The sequence below is a fragment of the Impatiens glandulifera genome, chromosome 9, assembly GCF_907164915.1.
Source record: "Impatiens glandulifera chromosome 9, dImpGla2.1, whole genome shotgun sequence".
NCBI lineage: Eukaryota > Viridiplantae > Streptophyta > Magnoliopsida > Ericales > Balsaminaceae > Impatiens > Impatiens glandulifera.
In genome coordinates, this window is record NC_061870.1 from 29,115,775 (window position 1) to 29,135,569 (window position 19,795).

At 29.5% G+C, this 19,795-nt stretch overlaps 3 protein-coding genes across 5 annotated transcripts; all 3 read right to left on the reverse strand.

Annotated features, from left to right (window-relative positions):
• Window positions 1-1,662: 1,662 nt before the first annotated feature.
• On the reverse strand, window positions 1,663-7,100 carry LOC124913913 (probable phospholipid-transporting ATPase 8). Of its 3 annotated transcripts, XM_047454348.1 has the most exons (12): window positions 6,761-7,100; window positions 6,120-6,663; window positions 4,656-6,007; window positions 4,445-4,555; window positions 4,079-4,355; window positions 3,773-3,861; window positions 3,594-3,702; window positions 3,306-3,515; window positions 3,096-3,221; window positions 2,917-3,015; window positions 2,517-2,708; window positions 1,663-2,443 (listed from the first exon to the last, which is right to left on the reverse strand). In XM_047454348.1, the coding sequence occupies exons 2-12, from the start codon at window positions 6,510-6,512 to the stop codon at window positions 1,829-1,831; spliced, it is 3,573 nt and encodes a 1,190-aa protein (XP_047310304.1). In that variant the 5' UTR covers window positions 6,513-6,663; window positions 6,761-7,100; the 3' UTR covers window positions 1,663-1,828. The 3 variants fall into 3 exon arrangements, with proteins under 3 accessions (XP_047310304.1, XP_047310305.1, XP_047310306.1); XM_047454349.1 differs by lacking the exon at window positions 6,761-7,100 and having other exon boundaries at window positions 6,120-6,721; XM_047454350.1 differs by lacking the exon at window positions 6,761-7,100 and having other exon boundaries at window positions 4,656-6,030; window positions 6,120-6,261.
• Window positions 7,101-14,358: 7,258 nt separating this feature from the next.
• LOC124915493 lies at window positions 14,359-15,234 on the reverse strand. The gene is made up of 2 exons (XM_047456217.1): window positions 15,088-15,234; window positions 14,359-14,995 (listed from the first exon to the last, which is right to left on the reverse strand). The coding sequence occupies exon 2, from the start codon at window positions 14,971-14,973 to the stop codon at window positions 14,599-14,601; it is 375 nt and encodes a 124-aa protein (XP_047312173.1). The 5' UTR covers window positions 14,974-14,995; window positions 15,088-15,234; the 3' UTR covers window positions 14,359-14,598.
• Window positions 15,235-16,428: 1,194 nt separating this feature from the next.
• On the reverse strand, window positions 16,429-18,607 carry LOC124914411 (transcription termination factor MTEF18, mitochondrial-like). Its single transcript, XM_047454953.1, has one exon. It carries the CDS (start codon window positions 18,229-18,231, stop codon window positions 16,486-16,488), a length of 1,746 nt encoding a protein of 581 aa, XP_047310909.1. The 5' UTR covers window positions 18,232-18,607; the 3' UTR covers window positions 16,429-16,485.
• Between the last annotated feature and the right edge of the window lie 1,188 nt (window positions 18,608-19,795).

Consider the following 19,795-nt stretch of genomic DNA (forward strand, 5'->3'; position numbering starts at 1 on the left):
TTAGAATGATGCAAACAATGATATTATATCATTTGATGGAATGAATATTCATTTAAATAGAAACAAAAACATAACTCTTTAATTAAATATATTAAAAATTAATGTGTGTGAATATTTGTTAATAAGACAATGAGATTTCTGATTGGATCTATAGGCTTCTCAAATCGAACCTCATATTATAATGTCAAAATGATAGCCAAGCGAATTCATGAATTTTTTTTTTTTTGGTTATCAAGATTATATGTTTTACACTATTACGGGTAATAATTGGACATATTAATCAAATTTATACACGATTACTCCTACTAAAATAAAACAAATATACAAGATCTAAAAAGTTATGAAAATACTCGATTTAAATAATATATATATATAATTGTATATATATTATTGAAAATATAAAAATAAGACAAAAAAATTTCTAAAATTTAATAAACTTTTACATATTATTTAAATTGCAATCTTCTATTCTTTGTAAAATAAAATTCATATACTATAGAATCCGAAACAATATCTTCAACAAGCTTTCGTTCAATATAAATTATCATATTGTCAATTTTAATCCTTGGAAAATTTAAAATAGGTTACTCTTTTTCAGTATTTGATGTATTAGATTGAAGATTTATTTCGTTAATCGTTGATGTAGACGAACTTTCTTTATATTTTAAAAATGACAATAATAATTTTCTTTTTTTATTTTTCATTTTATTCTATTAATAAAAACATAGAATGGGAATATATACAATTTTATACTATAAAAAAATAATAATCGAGAGAGACTAAGGGTAAAGAGAGTTGACCGAGAGATTTAAGAGAGACGAAAGATAGTTGAAGAAAAATTGAATAAAAAATCGTAAGAATTTAAATTAGTTATGATTTAAATAAGTGAATGTTAACTATATAAATAAAGAAAATATAAAAATTTAATTAGAAATATATGAAAATAATATATATATATATATATATATATATATATATATATATATATATATATAATTAACTAACTTGGGTAGCCCATCCTATCCGTCAAGTGGCTCGCCATTAAATTGTGGATTATTTGAGATAAATTGTTTACCATAAAATAATAAGAATATAACGTCGTTATTTATAATCTGCAAATTTAGCCGTCTCAATCCACGTTTTTCAACACTCATCAATGGTTTCCGACATAACTTAATGAATACAGAAATGTTAAAAAAAAAAATTCAAATAACACACTTACAATGTAAAAAGATGAAGGGTCACCTCCATCTCCTTAAAACACAAACGAAAAAAAATCCCACTGTATTTGTATTGCACTAATGAAATTTTTTTTTGTGAGAACCCTAGACTTCAATAATTGTGAACTAACACTATCAATAATAATGTGGCACATGAAACTTATCTATATCCCTCCGTAGCATCTCATGTTGGTTCATCTGACAAAACCCATTTGATGGCCACTAGATAATAATAATAATAATAATAATAATAATAATAATAATAATAATATTATTATGTTAAGAAGAACTTTCTTCAAATGAGAACAAAACTTTTTAGAATGCATGTGGTTGAAAGTTTATATTTTAAATCATATACATTGCTTAATTAATCCCCAATTTCATATTATGTGACACTGTCATCATTATATTTTAATACAATGCCCTTTTCATTAAAATAGAGTCTCAATCAAGACTTTTACTTTGATAAAACATATACACTTTCACTACACATCAACTATACACACAACACACACCAACTTTTACATTCATGATCTCAACTGCCTCTAGTTTCCTATCCAATAATCAGTCAAACATATACAAGAATATGAAATGTAACTCCCTATTAATTATACTACCAGTCTCTCCTTCAAATGGTCAATTTTGTTCTTTACCCTAGTAGGCAATTCCCCGGAGACATACCTCTCAGGAGCTTTCGAACCGGAACTGTCAAGCTCTGCACCTTCCGATCGTCGTATCTGAATTATATCATGAACCATTGGCCGAAAACGTGTCTGAAAAGCCCTGTAGGAGAAGTAAGGCAGAAGGGTAGAAAGAACTACAAGCAGGGTGAGAAGCCAATAGAAAGGGCAGGGAGCACATGCTTCTAAAAAGACCCGGTATGCTGTGGTTGAAACTGTTGATGGGAAATAACCATAAATTACTAAAAAAGCATACCAGAAGAAAATGCTTCCCCAGATGAAGAAATGTTGAATCCATGTGAAGTAATTAATTGATAATGCCATTTGGCAATTCACTACCCATACAACGCAGCTGTACATTATCACACCCAGGATTTCAAAATCAACCAATTGGCCGTCTTTTCTGAAGGCTGGGAGTTTGCTGAAGTTGGCAGAAAAGAAGAATATTATCGTTGAGCATATGAATCCGTTGAACATCCATCCTATGATTCGGACCCAATTGAAGAGGTGGTTTTGTACACCTTCTTGATATAACACTGGATACTGTTGTAAACAATAACTGAATTTCAATCAACCAAGACTCTTCTCAAATATTGTTTAATTTATTTATTTTTACCTTGAGGCAAAGTCGGGCAGAAACATCCTGATCGAAAACACCCAGGGCAATCACAGGAAGGGATGTGAAGAAGACATTGTAGAATGACATGTACCAATCGTTATAAGCAGCTTGACCAGAGAAAGAAGCATGAGCCTCAAACCAGAACAGAGTAAATCCAAAGGCGATATTCTTGTAGAAAAAGTAGCATATCTGCAACCAACCCATATAAATCAGAAAGGGAATTAGAGATTCTCTCATTCTAATTCCTTTTGAAGTATAATAATCAAAGAAACCATTGTAATGTAATCAATTTCAAATAACTTCTTATCCCATCAAGATTTAAATCATTTCACTAAAACACTAAACTTCTCTTTTAACTTTTGAAATTATACAGCTAAGACAGATACAGGTGCATTACCATCATAGCTATTCGTCTATAACACCAATGGCCATGTACTAATAATAGCCGTTCCAGAAAACAGAATTGAGCTATTGCAAAATCACTGGACATAGCAGCCTGTTAAGAAACAGAGAGACAGAATCCAATGTGAGTCCAAAAGAGAAGAAAATATTGAAGTCAGGAAATAAAATATAAACCTGCATCCCTTCAACACCACTAATTCCAACTCCAATATCTGCTTCCTGAAGCATTCCAACATCATTTCCCCCATCACCAATTGCCAAAGTCGTCTGTTTTGTTCCCAGTTTAACGAGTTGAGTAACCTATATATCATTCCCAGAATCCTTTCAGAGTATTTATAAAGATTAAAGACAATTTCAAGGAGTCCACATCATATGATAACTTACAAGAGCTTTCTGTTTAGGCGAGGAGCGACAACAAATAACTGAAGCACAATTAAGAGCAAGATCCAAGAATGACTTGTCCATGTTCTTAGCAAGAGCAAAACCAAGGGATTTTCCATCAATTATCAGAGCACATTTAATTGATTTCTCTTTAGCTGATTTAGCACGGGCCTTTCCTTCTTCTATCTGTTTACCTATGATTTCGATTGAAGCCTGAAAAGGACAATCAAATATTAAAATGATACCTTGAATTAACAGTAACAATATAGAAACATGATAACAGCATCAGACCGCAGCGATGGCGTCTTTGTCCCCTTCTTTCTCCAATGCATTCATGTCCACTGAATCTAATGTTACTATTATCTGTTTCATTTCCTCTCTGAGAAGGCTACATGCATACCTATAAAATATTTCAGGTTAAATAATGTGCCTTTCGGTTTGAAATACAATAGATATAGTCCTCAACATACCCAATATTTATTGCAGTTTCCATCTTATCGCCTGTTAACACCCAAATCTTAATTCCAGCATTTCCAAGCTTCTCAATACACTCTGGAACCTTTAGATCATGGAGAGGCATTGATAATGAGTCATCCCAAAGATCATTGTATTTATTTAGAACTATCATGAATCCTTATTTCTTATAATATAATCGTTAACCCCAAATAATCCATTTTTTCATCAAATAAGATTTTTTTCCAAAAAATAAGACAGAGTAAACATTGAAAATGGTAAGCTAGAGTTCTGACAATCACTATAGGAAGGTTAACACCTACCCCTTTTTGTAGTCTATCTTCAACAGCAGTAGCACCAAGAAGAACTAAATCCCTTTCAACCTTATCAGCTGCTGCATTAATCAATGCATTTCGATCTTCACTTACAGAAGTCTTGGCCTTTAAGAATTCTTTTTCCCATAAATTATACTGCTTTTCTCCAAGTTCACGGTATGCAACCACCAAGGTTCGTAGACCTGCCTGGGCATATTTATTTATATGCTCCTTAGTCTCATCTTCAAATTGTCTACCACCATTTGAGAGCAGAGAAAACATCACACTGAAGTAGACAAACAAACACAGTTAAAAAGTTTTATCAAAAATATTCTCCAAGAATTGCATAAGAGAGTATTGATGCTAAGATCAAACCTGTCAGCACCCTTGCAGAGTAGCAATATTTTATTCTCTGGATTCCTTACAATTACAGACATTCGCTTGCGATCACTGCTGAACTCTAAGGTATGAAGCAACTGATATGTCCTAAAGTTAGAAAATATGAAAATGAAATGCAAGTATAAAACAAAAATTAAGAAATTTTCAGAAAAGGTAAACAAAAAACCAGACTAAAAGAAATTTTTACCTATCCACCTTCTGGCGACTCTTATAATCTAACTCATGCAACGCTATGCTGGTTTGTGTTCTTTCAAAAAATATAAATCCAAGCTCTCTAGCCGCAATGACAAAGGCTGCTTCATCCGGAGACTCTGCTTCATAGGTGATTTCACCCATTTCTTTATTTTCATCTGGAATAGCCGTATGGCAAATTGCTAAAGTTCTAAAGAACTTTTGTATAAGTTCAGAATTCGGTTGTTCGACCCACTGTTCATTCATAATTCGTTCATCTCTGAAATTGAAACCCTTGATCGGATTTCTCGTGTCCATATCGCCATTAATTTCTTGCAATTCAGAGGAAGCATCATCAAGTTTAATATCGATTCCATTTCTTTTTGCCAAAGACTTCTCCACTTCAGTCATGCCACGGCCGTAAGCAACACCAGCTATAGAACACTTAACAAATTCCATGGAATTGCATGTCAAAGTTCCTGTCTTGTCAGATAATATGGTGTGGACCTGGCCAAGTTCTTCATTAAGATTAGAAGTCCGTGCATGTGCCGGCCTGTCAGTTTCCTCGTCATACATGTCTCTGTCTTGATTTATGAATACACTTTGTAACACCTTGACAATCTCAATTGACACATACAATGATATTGGTATCAAATATCCATATAGCATCAGTGCAGTAAGAAAATGAAGAAGTGCAGCTAAAAATGGTCTTTCTGGATCATAGTACACAGTTCCATCATCAGTTCTTAAATACCACCTTGTATACATGTTACCCTTTTTGTCTCTTTTCGTCACAATACCAAAGAAAACAGATCCGATGAAGGATATAAACACCAGAGTACTAAAAAGAATGTATACTATTTTGTCCATTCTCCTTTCAATTTTGCTCCTTTTAGAAGGGGGATCTGTTGCATTCATCATCACTTTTGTGTCGTGCCCAGTGAAAACAACAACTCCGTATATGTAATCAGTATTTTTAAGTTTTGAATCTCTTAAAAGAAGCTGTTGTAGGGAAAGAGGATGTTGTTGGTCATTGTATTCAAGAGTTCCAACGAAAGAATAGAGATCCTCATTGGGATCTTCACATTTTATCACTGCCTTAAAGTTCTTAAACGAACTTTCCTCTGTGAGAGATGCTGTCACTTCCAGAGCTTGTTTCGGCTTAAGATTGGTCTCGCCGTCAAGGTTCATGGTCTCGACATAACAAAGACCATCATCGTAACTTGATGAAATCACTAGCAGGTCTGCAGGGAAATATTCATCTTTGTGAACTTTAACTAGATCACCCACACGTAATTTCTTCCATCTGGTGTCGTGAAAATTATTCCCCTCGTAAGCAAGTATCTTTCGATTGTTTGCCTCTATATCCTGAAATCATTAGCAGTCTGAATCTGTCAAGAAATTATGCTGAAAAATTCAGAGACATAAACAAATTAATCTCTTTGCATTAAAAATTAAAAGTTTAGATGTTAGTAATGACCTGTTTCTTACGCCTCCAATCTTCCACAGCTTCTTTCGCCATGGTAGCCCCAATCACCGCGATCAATGGGGCAAGAACACTAATAGGTGAATAAGGAGCCAAGGGACTAAACGAAACACACGAGACAACTAAAAAGTAAATGTTTGCAACCCTCCTAAACTGCTCAAACAATTGTTTAGGTAGAAAATTAATAGCAGTATACTTAGTAGTAGACACATAATTTCCCCTGTAATAGAGCTGAGCAGCTTCAGGATTATCAAGATCATTACAGAATACGATCCTCGAATAACCTTTCTTCCCAATTTGACTATGTTCATCTCTAAATGGAACTTTCAAACATGAATATGAATATAGCTTACTAAGATGTAACTTTCGCCTCTTCCTTCCTGGCATTGTTCTCCTTCAGTCAAATTGGATCAGACTTCCTTCAATTCATTTCTTTCTCCATGAACAATGAATATATAAATTCTCCACATTAAGATAATTACCAACCGCAAACGACATTTCCATATATAACGTTCAAAATTGTGAGCAGCAGCTTGATCTGACGTCAAGAGATGAAAAAAAGTTGAGATCGTGAACCAGAGAAGCTTAAACCCTAGAAACTAATAGCGTTTGTTTGTTTGTCGAGAATTCCTTACTTGCTTACGAAGACGAAGATGGATAGATGATAGATAGATAGATAGATCTCTTTCTTGAACAAGTCGTGGTCGTGGACAGCCAATGGCAGTACATGGACACGCAATAGCTAGCGTCGCGTCATTATAGATATGATACCTGGTGTATCTAGGAAGAGAATAGCTTCCATTTGTAGCAGTTAGCTGTTAAAGTTTCCGTTCCAATCAAGCAAAGTAGTATAAAAATGGTGATTAGAGCTTTTGAATGACAGTTTGATAGAAGATCTACCAATCAACTATGAGAATCAAATATACTATATATATATATTCTTTCATTAACTTTTCATCTGATCGATCTCTGGAGCTCATCAGCTTCGGCGCAATGGAAAGAGAGAGAGAGAGAGAGATTCAAAGAGTAAACACGGAGAAGAAGACAGTTTTGAGTCATGTCATGTGGGGTCCTTTTCCCGCTGTGTAAATAAATCCCTCGTTAAAATAATACTATAACAATCCACTAAAAACAACGTCTAAAATATATATATATATGCATATTATTATAAATTTAATTTTATATTTACAATTAAGAAACGGAATAATATGACGAGGAAAATGTTATATTATTCCGTGCTGGTTAACAAAAACATTTATATATATATATAATATATTTGTTTTTGTAAGAAGATATTATTATTAATAATAAAGATTAATTAAATGAGAGAGGTGATCTTGACGGTGGAGCGGGAGATGAAAGTTTGTTGACGAAGACGGTACAAGGAGGAGTGAGAGGTACATAATTAACGTTTCCACACAATCATTCACGGGAGGTTAATTAAAAAAAATAATAATAATATTCAATTATATTGGTGATGATTTTAAAGTGGATATTTTTTTTTAAAAAAATTTAATATATAATGATAAATAAAAAAGGATTTGAAAGTGATTTGAAAGAGGAGAGGGAGAATTTTTAGTCCTGAATTAAGTAATTTGAAAGAGGAGAGGGAGAATGAGTGTATTTGCATGAGTAATAATATAAAATTCAAAAAAAAATTACGGTTAAAATGTGATATCATTTTTAATTTACTCTCACGTATATATCCAAATTAACCACAATTCTTGACTCGGTAATTTAAACACTTTGAAAATTAAGCATAAAATTTAAGATGTATACCCTCACGTATATATCCAAATTATTAAAATTTTTAGTCCTGAATTAAGTGATTTGAAAGAGGAGAGGGAGAATGACGTGTATTTGCACGAGTAATAATATAAAAATCAAAAAAAAATTACGGTTAAAATGTGATATCATTTTTAATTTACTCTCACGTATATATCCAAATTAACCACAACTCTTGACTCGGTAATTTAAACACTTTAAAAATTAAGCATAAAATTTAAGATGTATACCCTCAAGTATATATCCAAATTATTAAAACGTCTCACGTTCATCAAATTTTGTGTTGAATTTAAAATATGAAGTCTTATTAGTCTAGTTGGTTAAAGGGTTGTACTTGTTTTTGTTATGTTGTAAGATCATAACATATTTATAGCATTTAAATTTTATTTTTAACCGTTTTAAGTTTATGGGCGGGTCAACCCACAATTCGACTTAAGATATCTATTTACTCTCACATATATATCTAAAATAACCAAGTTCTCGACCCGACAATTCAGACACTTTGAAAATTAAACATCATTATATATATAGATTTGATGATAAAATAAAAAATATATAATTTAAAATAGAAAATATTTTAATATTTTCAATAATGAAGTATGGATAATGAAAGTAAGAGTGAAATTATGGACTTGTTCGGTTAAGTTATTTAAATAATTTAAAAGGAGAAAAATATGATTATTGGTAATATTTTTTTGATAAATTTTTTTAAAAGGTATTGTTATATATAAATAAAATAAATAATAATAATTTAAAATATATGTATTTTAGTATTTTGATTAATAAATTGATTAATATAATAAAACAATAAAAATATATTTTAGTTCTGAATCAGACCTATCATTAATATACGATGATAAAATAAATATATATAATTTTAAATATAAAATATTTTAGTATTTTAATTAAGTATTAAATTATATATTATTTTTTTTTAGCAAAGTTTGAAGGGAATAACAGAGAAAGTTACATTTTAAACTAAAAAGGAGGTAGACAGGAATACTGAAACTTAAGTCTACACGCTCAATTTTACTTTGATTGGGATAATGGCACGTATACATACAATGAGGTGTTCATTTGACTATGACTTAGGTGGGTCCTACAAACTAGGTCGGAGGTCACGATGGTGGTGGGTAGCAAAATATAAAAATATTGAAAATAATGATGATGATGTTCATAGCTTCAAGACAAAATGACTGATTCCCCGAGTACACTCTGTTTTTTTCAATCTTTTGTTTTTGTCAGAAATTTAGATGCTTTTTCATCATATATTAATTTTGTTTTTCATAAAATACAATTATTTAATACAACTTACACAAACATAGTAAAGGTAAATAATAATTTAAGACAGCTCAAAAACATAATTAGTTTAATAATCTCAAACTTCTATGTTTAGATTCTCATAAGAGTTCATATAAACATGTTTGTATTCAACAATTATATCTAATTGACAGCATAGAAAATTTTATGTACCTTTCTCCGTTTTAAATAAAGGATGAATAAGAGTATTTGCGCACAATTGTTTCGGAATCAAAACTGTGACTTGTTTTTTCTTTAAATAAGTGGGGTTCTTTATCCATTTACTTTTAATTCTTCCAAGTGAATATAGAAAGTAATGCTTCAAAAACATGGAAGCATAAATCCGTACATTATATGCATAGTTTTTTATATTTCAAAAATAAAAGTGTTTTAATGAAGAAAGTACTTCAGCTTTAATTTAAATAGAATTTATTAAAAACACATTGTCGTTCAATAATTCATTAGTCTTCCCTAAATGAAAAAAGTAATGAGGAATGGATAGAAAAATGAAAATGTGGGGTCCAACTAAAACCAATTGGTAGATGATAGAAATTAATCAAAAATAGTGGTTGTTGTTTGGCTCTTTATAATATAGCTAAGAAAAAAATGTAGAGTAGGTGAGAGAGTACACTTAATACACCTAAACAAATTAAAGAGGGTGGATGGATGGATAGTTGAGAATAGTGAGACAAATAGACAATTGGAGATAATAATTTCTCTTTATTAGGTACTAATTAATACACAATTAAATATCCCTTAAACTTGCATGTTGTTAACTAAAAAATAAATAATTAAAGGTCTTTTAATTTAAAAATCTCACCTAACAACTTCAACTTCTTTATTATGTATACATTTTTTATCACAATTCATTTTAATGCATTTCATATAGTTACACACTTCATATATACCAATTTAGTAAAAAAAAAATGAAATTAAATAAAATTCATCACTAACCTTGAGATTGAGATGATCAATTAAAGAAACTTCTCTTTTAATTTGAAAATCTGACCTAACAACTTCAAGTAACAAAAATATAATTTTGTTATATAATAATATAATTTTTTAATTATGGTTAACTAATTCCTCACTCATTTCGAGATTGTGCCTATAGCGTGATTAGTTGACATGTCGTGCCAAGGCCACGCGACACACTATTCGTGCAAGATCAATGAAAAAAATATGTTTAACCTTATTGTGTCGTGTTGCTCTTATGTTGTGTAAATAAATTAAACCGATCAAAATGACATCAAAATTCAAAAAAGAAAACACAAACTAGTACAATTATGTGACTTATGATTTGTGATCAATTAAGTAATAAAGGTGATCGGTCTGGATGAGATCCCTAAAAATGAGAAGTCATTTGACTTATGGGAGTCTAAATTATTCACTTCAAGCTTTTAATTACTAATTATGCTGACCCCTCAATTTTAAATATAACATCGTTATGAGTTTTCATTAAAATGTTAAAATGTTATATTTTATTTATGTAAAAAATATGATTTTACTAAAATTTCATAATTGTTTAATATTTTAAAAAATAAAGACCAACCCCTGTAATGTGTATAAATTACAAAATAAAATTTAAATATATTCGTAAAATTTTAAAAATGATGAAAAATAAAGTAATTAAAAATTAAGCATAAAGTAATTAATAAAAACAATATTTATGTATACATAGAAATATATATATATATAATATTTGTTTCTATATATTTTATGATATTATTTTATATATAATATAAATATAAAAAGTTATATATCATATATGAAATTATTATATACATATATATAATAAGTAAATATATATAAGGACAGATAATATATATATATATATAATATAAATATAAAAATTAATAAAAAGATTATATAAATATTTATGTAATAAATTAATAAATAAATAATATATAAAAATTAATGAGAAAATAATATTTCAAAACAATATTATTATAAATTATATTTTTTTTTTCTCTATTATATATATATATATAAACTTTTTTTTTGTTTATATGAAAATAAGGGATATATATGATATAAATAAATTAAAAGATAAAATAATGAAAATAAATAAACAATTGACTCTAGGGACTAGGTAATGACGAGAAAGGCATATATGCCTTAAACCCTTTGTGTTTGAGCTAGCCTAACATTTCTTATTCAATATTTAAAATCATTTTCTTGTATAGAGATTTAAATGTGGCTTAGTAATGCAGTGATGTTATAATATTTATCTTCTAAATACATCTCTTTAGCACAAATAGTTCAACCTCCATAAAATAATAATGAAGTTTAACTTGACTATGTTACATTTTCCAAACTAATTAAATATAGTCCAAAAATAAACTATTTTACCGTGCATTCTTACCCAAATATAATAATCAGGTTTTATTAGAATTTTTCTTAAAATAAAATAGTGGTGCTCATATGGTCCTTATCCATAAATTTTCAAAGATAGGTGAAAACAGGTTAAATATTAATCATAAGTTTATAATATTATTTATACTTTCAAATAAAAATGAAGGATAGATATATTAATTAATATGATAAGGTTGAAGAAATTCCACCCCCATTGATATAGAAAGGAAAAAAGAAAATTAGGATAATTTGGTCATACAAGGTTGTCAATTGACAATTTGACATTCACATCACATTCACATTAAAATAATAACTTATTTGATCTTGATTATTTAGAACTTTTTAAAAAAAAATAAAAAATATATTTGAATTTTTAATTAGTATAATTATAAAATATTATTTTATATTTAAAATTTAAATTTAATAAAAATATTTTAGTATTTTAATTAATGAAATCAATGATTTGAAATTAAAATAATAATCATGATAATAGATAGAGAATTTATAAATATATATAATTTAAAAATAAAAATAACAAATGAGCTAATATAATCAACAAGTGGAAAAGATGAAGAATGTGTCCCATTAGCCTCATTGCATCAGTACCTTATGTGTAGTTAATTTTAGATGAAACTTTTGTTCAGAATTGATGTATACATCCATTGTAAATAAATATCTAATACAACATCCTATAAATTAATGATGGATTCCTTAAAATATTGAGATTAATAGATAATAAATATATTCATACGATTATAATAGTGTGATGGTTTATTCAAAAGTATTACAATAATAATAATATTAAAAAAAATTGTGAATTTAGAAAAATATGTCACTAATAAATCAAACAACTTCAATATATGTGTATATATGGATGTCTCTCAACTAATATTAACAAATATGAAGGTTAAAAACAATCTCTTATTCAAAGAGTGACTATCGAAAAAGTCACTTCATTGTTAGTGATTAACACAAAATTAAATCAAATACAGATGGGTTTTATGTTAGCCAGAATTTCCAAATATTATACAGGAGAGATTCAAAATATCCGAACCCATAATCTTGTAGATATAACTTTTTTCACTCAAAAAATAATATGAAACTGAAGGTTCTAAACTGATCTTGAAGCTTTTGGAAGACCCCAGACCTTAGTCATAAATATTTTATCTTATCCATAGTAAAAGTTTGAAGAAGTCTATGGATAACAATTTGAATTTCAAATTCCTACCCATAAATAATTAGGTGATGATATCTTGATTTGATTCAAACTCCAACCTTAACACTAATTCAAACCCAAATCCATTTAATTTAGGATTACCTAAAATATTTAAAAATATATAAATTTAATTTAATTATCTTTTATCAATCCAATATAAATTAATCATCTTCCAACTCTACTATATACTCTTAATTTTTACTACGTTGATCTCCATTACAGTCAAATAAAAAATAATTGAAAATTTTAAAACTCATTAAAAATATATTTATTAATTATAGTCTACCCATCGAAAATTATCATATCACTATTATTCTAAAATTATTTAATAAATTAATTTGTTTACGAAAATTAACAGAGTTTACCATATTTAAGACTTTATTTAGTATGAATAATTTGAATATTATTAAAATAATTCATATTAATCTCACCTATTATTTCTTCAGCTAATTTAATAATTAAAATATCAAAATAATTTCAAACAAATCAAAATTATATTAAACGGACAAAAAAATGTATAATAATGTCAAAGACATATTAGACGGAGTAAAAACAAATTAAACAAACAAAAAAATATTTAATATGTCAAAAGTGTTTTAAATGGGCCAAAACGTGTTAAGCATGTAAAAAATATGTTAAACATGCCAAAATGTGTCAAACATGGCAAAAATGGTTAAACGTGTCAAAAACGTGTTAAACATGCTTAAAACATGTTAAACATGTCAAACATGGCAAAAATGGTTAAACGTGTCAAAAACGTGTTAAACATGCTTAAAACATGTTAAACATGTCAAACATGGAAAAAATGTGTTAAATGTGCCAAAAACAGTTAAACATGCTAAAACATGTTAAACGTGCTAAAAATGTATTAAACGTGTAAAAAATGTCAAAAACGTTTTAAACGTGTTAAGCGTGCAAAAATGTGTTAAACGTGTGAAATGAATTAAAACGAGTTACATATTTGTTAAAACCACAAACGTATTAAGCAAGTTAAAACAGTCAAACGAAATCAAATAATAGTTAAACGAGCTAAAAACGTGTTGATTAAGTCAAAAACGTATTAAATTAAGTAAAACGAATCAAATAATTGTTAAACAGATCAAAATGTGTTAACCAAGACAAAAACGAGTAAAAAATGTGTTACACCCAAACTTATGAGTTGGACAATGGGTTGACAAAATTTAATTTGGATTGAATATGAGTCGGGGTAAAATATGGATTGAGCTTTATTCATTAATATGAGTTGAATAGTGGGTTAACAAAATTTAATTTGGATTGAATATGAGTCGGGTAATATGGATTGAGCTTACTCATTTGCATTCACGACTGTTAAGCTTGTGCAAATAATGTATTCACGACCTGTCCGTACGCCACGCCATAATTTATGTTTACAAACGATTAGCTTGATTGTCCATTGTAAATTCTACCCTAGAATTCGACTGAAATGGAGGGAAGTAATTAACTTTGTTATGGAGTAGAGATACTAACTATTAATAGTTCCAATTTAAGCACTTGGATTGTTTTAAGTTTAGTTTGATTTGTTTCCCAAGATGATATGCTGTAAACATAACTGAAAAACCATGGCAAACATAACTAACCTGGTTGGTATACAATTGGTTACAAGTGGTTTGTTTTTGTTACTCTTGCCATATTGATGTCTTTTAGTTTTTTTGAAATCAGGATGGTATTCGTAGTGAGGTACAGACAATGAGCAAAAAAAAAAAGAAACAAACAAAAGAAAACATTTCATGAATTTGATCCTTGATATTTAGTAACCATGATAGATAGCAAACACATCTTCTAATAAGAGCATCATCATCATCACCAAAGGCGGTTCTCAATGACAGCAGCAACAATGATTTTGAGTGTTTCAGAAGAATGATCCTTAAGACCGAGTGAAAGAACTAATGGTCTGTATGCGCTAGAGTTACTAACATTTGCAATCAACTGACGAGCACAAGCCACAATCATGGGTTCGTCTCTTTTACCAAATAAAACTGACACACTGAACGTTGGATCAATCGACATCCCTTCTTCCTTCCTCGCTTGAATAATTGTCCCCATTGATCCTATCTGACTTGCAATCACCAGAAAATGATCATCGTACTTTGAAATTACTACATCTGTTTTGTTCCCCTTTATCATTAACGATAGCTGCTTATAAGATACCGGGAACGCCTCACCTGAGCTCCCCATCAAATACTAATAATAAACAAATCTGAGGAATCAGAAACCAAATCCCAAATCCCTATCAGAAATCAGAGAGAGATGAAGAACAAATGAGTAAAACAAGGAATGAAAAGCACTAACCCGAATCCACAACTAGCAATCCATGAAAAGAATTTGCAGTATTATCGTCTCGATCGGAAAGAAGCAAAACCAAAGGGGGAAAAGAAGATGAATTTGAGAAGAGCCTTGCACAAGAAAAGGAAAAACCCTACCCGTGACCTTATGATCCGACCCGATTCCAAATATTCGGATGGCCAAGTATTTTATTGGGCTCAGTCCAACAATACCTTATTTCCAACAATTTATTTATTATTATTTTAAATTTGAAGAAAAAAGTAATTTGTTTTTTTTATAGGATTATTTATTTTAATATATATATTTATTTACAATTAATTAATTTTCATTAATTCAAATATTAAATATATATATAATTAATTAATTTATAAATAATATTATAAAAAAAAAATAAAAAATTAGAATCTCAATCAACTACTAGTAATAAGAAGAACAAACACAATTAATGAAGCAGAATCCTATACGACGACGGATATATTATTACAACGTCTCGTATTCATTAAATTTGATGTTGAATTTAAAATATAAAGTGTTATTAGTCTAATTAGTTAAAGAGTTGTACCTATTTTATTGGGTGGCGAGTTCTAAACATATTTATAACATTTTTTATTTTATTTTTAACAGTTTAAGTTTATGAGCGGGTCAACCCAGAATTCGACCCAAATATTAATTTACTCTCATATATATATATACAAATTAATCACGGTTCGAAATAATTCGGATATTTTCCAAATTAAGCATTATTATATATATATATTTCAATAAAATATTATAAATTGATATATATAAAAAATAGTAAAAAATTTATACAAATTATAAGAGTTCCAAACAAAGTAACTAAAGAGTCATAAATTACTTTATTCTTTTTTACTAAGGAAAAAAAAACACGAACTAGAGAACAAATAATAAACACAATATGAGGATATAAGTTATAAATGATGCACTAAATGTATTATTCAAATTAAAATAGTCAATTCAATCCCGACTAAATAAGAAATTGTTTTGAATTAAACACAAACTCAAATGAGAAACATTTCCTAAAATTATAAGGGCAACAAGTAAATAAGACTATATCTTTACCCTAGAGTTACTTTGTAATAATTTAAATTTAACATATTCAGTAAAATAGTACTTGTCAAATATATATATATATATATATATATATATATATAAGATAAACTATCTAAAAGAAAAAAAAAAACAGTTATCAGAAAAAAAAATATTTTATATGAAATACATGTATAAAATAATAAATGTTTTATTATATATACATGTATAATAAATAAATAATAAATCAAACCAATCTTTTCATTTCTCATAACATTAGTAACAATAACATTTCCTTCCAATGATATATAAAATATCTCTTCATATAATAATTTATCAAAACAAAATTGCATTTAACTATGAAATCAACAATTTTCTTAAACCTTCCCATTTTGCTGGACCTTGAGGATCTATGTTAACAAAGTATTTCTCGAACCGCAAATCCGAACATGCAAGTATAGTGCTCAATGAGAGCATCGGCTTCGCCTTGCCTCGCTCCCTCAGCCATAAATACATCGTGACTCTAACCGTAATTCTCTGCATATCATAACACAAGTACGACGGAAATGCAACAAGTGCGTCTAACGGATAACCTAGCCGGTTTATCAAGTAATCAATCTTCTTCTCAAGAACATCTTTCGACAAATTTAGAACAGTAGGGGCTTGTCTAATCATACTCGATACAAGATTATAATCCAAACCAGCATTCACAAGACAATCAAATCTCTCCTGCAACTGATCTCCTCTACCTCGAAACTGCTTCAATGCTTTCATCATCTCATCCGAATTCTCCAAGTATCCTATCTTTAATAAAAACGTTGTTTTATCGAGAAACTTACTCGGGTTTGTCGGAGATGAGGACGAAAATCCATTGGCGTGATTTGTTGATGCTAGATGAAGTAACTTAAGAGGGTCGTCAATTATCATTTGGCACAGAACTTCTTTCTTCACTTTCGCTTTCCTCAACACAGTTTTAGGTCTGTTTAAAGTGTGTGCACCCAATAACTCGGTGTTAGATGCGACGATATTGACAATATCTTTCCCATCCATTCTAATGTCGAACAGAAACGAAATGGCATCCCAAATATTGTTAGAGAATTTTGCTGACAATATTTGAGGGTTTGTTAACAACAACTTGTAAATTGAATTCAACTCTAGACCTAATTTTAGCAACCTCCCCACAAGATCGAACGTTCCTTTCCCAGGATTTTCGAACAATATTGCAGGGGTTTCCTCAAATATGGTTCGCATCTGCAAACCACTGTAGCCGGCTACACTGAGAAAACGGATCAAGTCAAGCATTCTTCTCCAATTGTAGGTTTTTTTCCCAGATAAATAACTGCCAATCCAATCATTTCCAAGACCAATTTCAGTTAACTTTTCATGAACACCCACAAAATCTTTGTTCAAATGACCAATCAAAAGGGGAGGACAACAAGCTACCAGCTTTATGACAGTTGATTTGTGTAAACCTAATTGTTCATAAGACTTGAGCTTCAAACTTAATGTCCCATAATCATACCTAAATATTTCACTTGCCTCTTTATACATTCTACCAATCTTAATTCGGGGAATTCCATAAGCACAAAGGGCATGAAAATTATCGAGAAGAAGTTCATCATCATGCAAGAACATCAAATTACGAGGAAGAAGTGAATCAAGTTCAGATGGGTGTAAACCTAAGCTTTCAAGAAAAGGTTCAAACTCATTAATGGGATTATACCTGAAAAACTTAGGCAAAGCTCTCGACACATCTTGCTCATTTTCAACTGAAGAGATTAGCCAATGAAGAAAATGAGGAGAATTTTTGCTGATATGGTCAGCATCAGTGAAGTGGAAACCCCTGGTGCAATGCAAATAATCAAACAATGCCTCTTGGGCATCCGTTCTTGCAACCCGAGAAATTCGACTAATGTGGGAAGTAGATTCGTATTCTTCTTCGGATTCAAAACTAGCAAATGATCGAAGTTTGAGATGTACAACATTAGGCTTAATGGAACATGGGTTCTTATTAGATACAAAATTAGAGAAGAACAAACCATTAAATCTGCAGGTCATTTCTGACACACAGGATTCTCTATATCTGATTCTTCTAATAAACATAGCAAATTGCTACGAATGAAAGAAAGAAACTCAAACAGACATGTATCTATCTATTACCTGTAATAATATATAGATATGACATTCTCTTCCTTGGCTAAAACCCTTTTACCAGAACTGTCTTTCTTCTTTCATCAACCGTGCCAAATCTTCTTGGACCCAAAACAGTTCAATCAGACAACATGCAAACTGCATTCGAAGCACAAGTATCCACCAATTGAAGAACAGCACTCGGAAATCGGTCAAAACTCTTGAAGAGTCTATCGAAAAAGACTATCCAGAATTCAAAAGTAGCAATCTTTGTAGGCGTTTACAGTGTTATCGAATGTGCCGCTGAAGGAAAAGAGCTAAGCCAGCCCTCAAAAGCAAAGAAAAATGGAGAAGAAGAGAAAAGAGGCGGGTAAGAGAGATAAAGATAAACCCCTACCCGTGACCCCTCTATGAACAACCCGACCCGAGTCCAATCTTTCGAGGGCCGAATACTTTTATTGGGCTCATTTCAATTTACAACATCATATTCTATCAATAAATTTATAAAGCAAAATAGTAAAAATATTAACAACACAAACAATATTTTTTTTATTAAATAAATATTTTATCAAATTAATCCACTTATCAAATTTCTGTTTTTCCATTATACAATCACTAATTAATTAAAAAAAAAAACTATTACCATTATTTATTTTACATTATATAATTTAAATAATTAAAAACATAAATATTAATGAACAAAATCCCTAATAACCCAACATTAAACAAGCTTCTCTTAGAACTTGTTTTAATTAAAATCTTATAGATTTTTTTTTAACAATTCATCAACTCCAAAATACTAAAATAAATCTATCCTATTTTCAATTTTTCATTAATATAAAAATATTATAATAATTCAAAAAATTAAAAACTCAAATAAACTATTTTTTTTTATTAAACTAATATTTTTCACCAAGTTACAAAATAACTCACCTATCAAATTTTTTAAATTAATAAACATAAAAATACTAAAATATCTTTATTTTATTTTGTTTGAAACAAACAAAATTCCAAATAACCCAACATCAAACATGCTACTCTTAGTCCACTCCACCATCATTTTCATTTCTTTACCGGGCGAAAGGGTTGGGAATCTTATCAGCCTCCATATTCTTGACAAAAAAATAAAATAAATTATTTAAAAAGTCAAGAAAATGAAATTCATATATAAAATAATGCATACAATTGATCAATAATTTCTTCTTCATAAATAATCATTCATGCCAATCATAAAACCCAAACATCCAATAATATTAGGCATGCTCATTTCCCATTTGATGAGCTTAAGGATGAAAATATAAAGGCTTGTTTTTCCTTGGATGAACAAACAATAGACGACGAAGAAGTCGAACAGTTTAATATGTGAGCAGACCAAACTGGTCTCATCCAGCTGTTTGCTCTCAGATAGAGAGAAAAAGGCAAAGAAAGACATGAGACAGGGGCTCTTCCACATATATATATATATCATCCATCGACCCATCTCAAAGACCATTGGTGGAAGATATATCATTCACAAACTTAGCTTCTGCCCTCATCT

What these genes read in the sequence shown, in the direction of transcription:
- LOC124914411 (XM_047454953.1), bottom strand. Translation starts at nt 18,231, where the DNA reads ATGTTTATTAGAAGAATCAGATATAGAGAATCCTGTGTGTCAGAAATG.
- LOC124915493 (XM_047456217.1), bottom strand. Translation starts at nt 14,973, where the DNA reads ATGGGGAGCTCAGGTGAGGCGTTCCCGGTATCTTATAAGCAGCTATCG.
- LOC124913913 (XM_047454348.1), bottom strand. Translation starts at nt 6,512, where the DNA reads ATGCCAGGAAGGAAGAGGCGAAAGTTACATCTTAGTAAGCTATATTCA. An exon ending in AGTCGCCAGAAGGTGGATAG is followed by an intron (nt 4,556 to 4,655) that starts GTAAAAATTTCT and finishes TTCTAACTTTAG; the next exon opens with GACATATCAGTTGCTTCATA. An exon ending in CTCTGCAAGGGTGCTGACAG is followed by an intron (nt 4,356 to 4,444) that starts GTTTGATCTTAG and finishes TGTCTACTTCAG; the next exon opens with TGTGATGTTTTCTCTGCTCT.